Here is a 3,658-nt window from a genome sequence, read left to right as displayed (position 1 = left end):
CTTCTCCTTTGGGTGAATCCTGTTCAGCTGGGGCTGGTCCCCGGCAAGTGGCGCCCGCACAGGGACCCGGAGGGGTAAGTATTATTTCTTTTTCGGACGGATAGGAGTCTCACCGTAGGGTGCCGCGGACCCCCAGTTAGGAATACTGGTTAGGAAGGTGAGTAAGACGGTGTCAAGATGGGACACGCTGAGTCCAAGGAGAGGCTCTTGTTTATTGATATAGTTAAACATATGATAAATGGAAGAGGAATTAAAGTAACTAACAAGCAATTAACTCAGTTTTTTCAGTTTGTACAGGAACAATGCCCATGGTTTCCAGAACAGGGAACAGTTAATATAGAAACATGGCAAAAGGTGGGGCAAACTTTACAAGTATATTACAGTCATTTTGGACCTGAGAAGGTCCCAGTAGATACTTTTACTTTATGGAACCTTATTAGAGAGAGCATTGCCCCCTTGCCTGAAGGTCAGAAGAACCCATATAAATATCCTGCAGAAGTAATGGATAAATGTACTCCGTTACTTTCCCCAAAACCGTCAAAAGAAACTGAGGTTTTGGCTGCTGCTTTAAAAGACTGTAACCTTAATGATAATGACTCAGAGGAGGAAGATGAGTCACCTACTGATAAAAACTCTAATTTGTTAAAAAGTCCTCCTTTTGATGATGAATTGCCTCCTGCAGATCAGGATGATTTAGATGCTGCTGCATATGATTATGAAAGAAGGAAGTACGAACCCCCTGGTGCTTTTTCAATGCAAGAAACTAAGAAAAATAGACCTAATTTACATGACATGCGTCCCTTGGGTCGTTTACCGACCGCACCACCAGCTCACTTTTTCCTCTAAAAGGGTCAAGAAGCCGAATTTCAAATGTCGGAGGTTTGCCACCTCCGCCACCTTTTAATAAAAGTCATGGCAAATATAAAAGGCATAGGAGAATAAACGGTGAAGATGATGATTATGCTTTTGCAGCCTGCTTTCCAGTCATTTTTGAGGATGGTTTTGATGATGAGCCATATTGGGATCCCTTGCCTTTAAAACTTTTAAAAGAACTTAAAAAGGCCTGTGTAGATTACGGACCGTTGGCGCCTTATACTATGACTCTTATAGATGCCTTGGCAAATAGATGGATGACTCCATATGACTGGATTCAGGTTACAAAGGCCTGTTTATCTGGAGGACAATATCTGCTTTGGAAAACAGAATATGAGGAACAGGTGAATAAAGAACATGCCTTAAATAAGAAGAGGGATAAGTTTAACATTACTAAAGATATGTTATTAGGCCAGGGAGAATATGATTCAGCTCAACAACAGATGCATATGGGAAAAGAGGCCTTATGGCAGGTAACTATGTGCGCAGTAAATGCCTGGAAGTCTTTGCCTTTGACTCCAGGAAAAGCCTCCACCTTAACAGATTTAAGACAAAAACCTGAGGAGGCATATGAGGAATTTGTTTCTCGGTTGTTAACAGAGATAAAAAGAGTGATAACTGATGAGGATGCAGCTAACATGCTAGCTAAACAATTAGCCTTTGAAAATGCAAACCCTGTTTGTCAGAACTTGATTCGGTCAATTAGAAAAACTGGAAGCATTTCAGATTTTATTAAACAATGTTCTGACGTGGGACCCTCTTATATGCAAGGGATTGCTTTGACAGCCGCCCTAAAGGGAGAAACACTTCCTCAATGCATGATGAATATGGTTCAAAAAACAAAAAACCCTAGGGGACCAAAAGGAAATAATTGCTTTGCTTGTGGAGGCACAGGTCATTTCAGTAGGGAATGTCCTAATAAAAATGCGCCTCCAGCAGGTCCTGTTAAAATGATGCCCCCTGGTAATGTTGGGGTCCCTAAGACTCCATGCCAAAGATGTGGGAAAGGAAATCATTGGACTAAATTGTGTAGGAGTAAATATCACAAGGACGGACACATTCTTCCCCTTAATGGGGTTTCTACAGTGCCTCAGGCTGGAGCTCAGATGCCAATGTATCCTACTCCTGTTTTTCCAGATACACTTACTGGAACTAATTCGGGAAACTTACTTCGGGCCCAACCCCGGGCCCAACAAACAATAGGGGCAATTCACCAGACGCTCAATCCCTTTCTTCCCTCAGGGGAATTGATAAATTGTTCAGGGCCACCCCAGGCAGCGCAGGATTGGACCTCTGTGCCACCTCCGCAACAATACTAACTCCTGACTCTCCAGTCATAAAAATACCAACTGGGATTAAAGGTCCATTACCCCCAGGAGTAATGGGTTTAATTATTGGTAGGAGTTCAACTTCCTTATCTGGTTTAACAGTTTTGCCTGGAGTAATTGACTCTGACTATACAGGAGAAATTCACATAATGGTGGCTCCCTCTAATAAGACACAGCAAATTTATGTGGGACAAAGAATAGCACAGCTGTTATTACTACCATATTATAAGACAGGAAAGAATATAACTCAAGAAGCTAGAAATGAAAAGGGATTTGGCTCCAGTGATATGGCATTTTGGATTCAAGAAATTACCAAAAATAGACCTTTAAAAACTTTAAAGATAAATGGAAAAAATATTCAGGGTCTCTTAGACACAGGTGCCGATGCTTCCTGCATAGCAGGAAAAGATTGGCCTAGCAGCTGGCCCACCCAGCATACTGATAATATGTTAACAGGCCTAGGAACTGCGCCAGCAGTAGCTAAGAGTGCCCAAATTTTAACTTGGAAAAATCCCGTCAATAAACAAGCAGGCTCCTTTTGTCCTTATGTAATACCTGGCCTGCCAATTTCCCTCTGGGGAAGAGACATACTTATGCAGATGGGAATGCTTTTATATAGTCCAGATGACTGGGTCTCCTCACAAATGTTGAAAATGGGGTATGATCCAGATAAAGGCTTAGGAAAAAATCAAGAGGGAAGATTATATCCTGTGGTTGCTGAGCCCAAAAATGATAAACATGGAGTGGGCTATCCAAATTTATAATGGGGGCCATTGTTTTAAAAGCAGCTGACCCCATAGTATGGCTATCAGAGGAACCTGTGTGGGTGGAACAATGGCCCCTAACTTCTGAGAAATTAGCAGCTGCAAAAGAATTAGTGGAACAGCAACTATTGGCAGGACATATAGAACCTTCTAATAGTCCTTGGAATACTCCTATATTTGTTATAAAGAAAAAATCAGGAAAATGGAGGCTATTACAAGACCTTAGAGCGATAAATAAAACAATGGAAACAATGGGGGCTTTGCAGCCTGGACTTCCCTCTCCAGTAGCCATCCCTGAAAATTATGCTATTATAGTTATAGACTTGCAAGACTGCTTTTTTACAATCCCCTTACATAAGGAGGACAGAAAGAGGTTTGCGTTTAGTGTGCCTTCTCCTAATTTTACCAGACCATATCAGCGGTATCAGTGGAAAGTTTTACCACAGGGCATGAAAAACAGCCCTACCTTATGTCAAAAATATGTAGACCAAGCCATATGCAATATAAGACAGAAATATAAAGAGATTTATTTAATACATTATATGGATGATATATTATTAGCCCATAAAGATAAGGCTTATTTACATCAGGCATTGCAGGATATGATGGAAGCTTTACAGGAGTATGGATTAAAAGTTGCTCCAGAAAAAATTCAAACTGAGCCTCCTTATAATTATTTGGGCAGATTGATAC

General features: G+C 41.1%; 1 protein-coding gene across 1 annotated transcript; it reads left to right on the top strand.

Moving 5' to 3' along the window:
- Positions 1–177: 177 nt before the first annotated feature.
- On the top strand, positions 178–2,192 carry LOC113617001 (endogenous retrovirus group K member 5 Gag polyprotein-like). Its single transcript, XM_027100333.1, has 2 exons — positions 178–742; positions 850–2,192. Exons 1-2 carry the CDS (start codon positions 178–180, stop codon positions 2,190–2,192), a joined length of 1,908 nt encoding a protein of 635 aa, XP_026956134.1.
- Positions 2,193–3,658: the final 1,466 nt, after the last annotated feature.

The sequence above is a fragment of the Aethalodelphis obliquidens genome, unplaced genomic scaffold, assembly GCF_003676395.1.
Source record: "Aethalodelphis obliquidens isolate GAN/ISIS:26980383/991018 unplaced genomic scaffold, ASM367639v1 scaffold1142, whole genome shotgun sequence".
NCBI lineage: Eukaryota > Metazoa > Chordata > Mammalia > Artiodactyla > Delphinidae > Aethalodelphis > Aethalodelphis obliquidens.
Note: the sequence above shows the minus strand (reverse complement) of the source record. Positions and strands in the feature narration are given on the sequence as shown.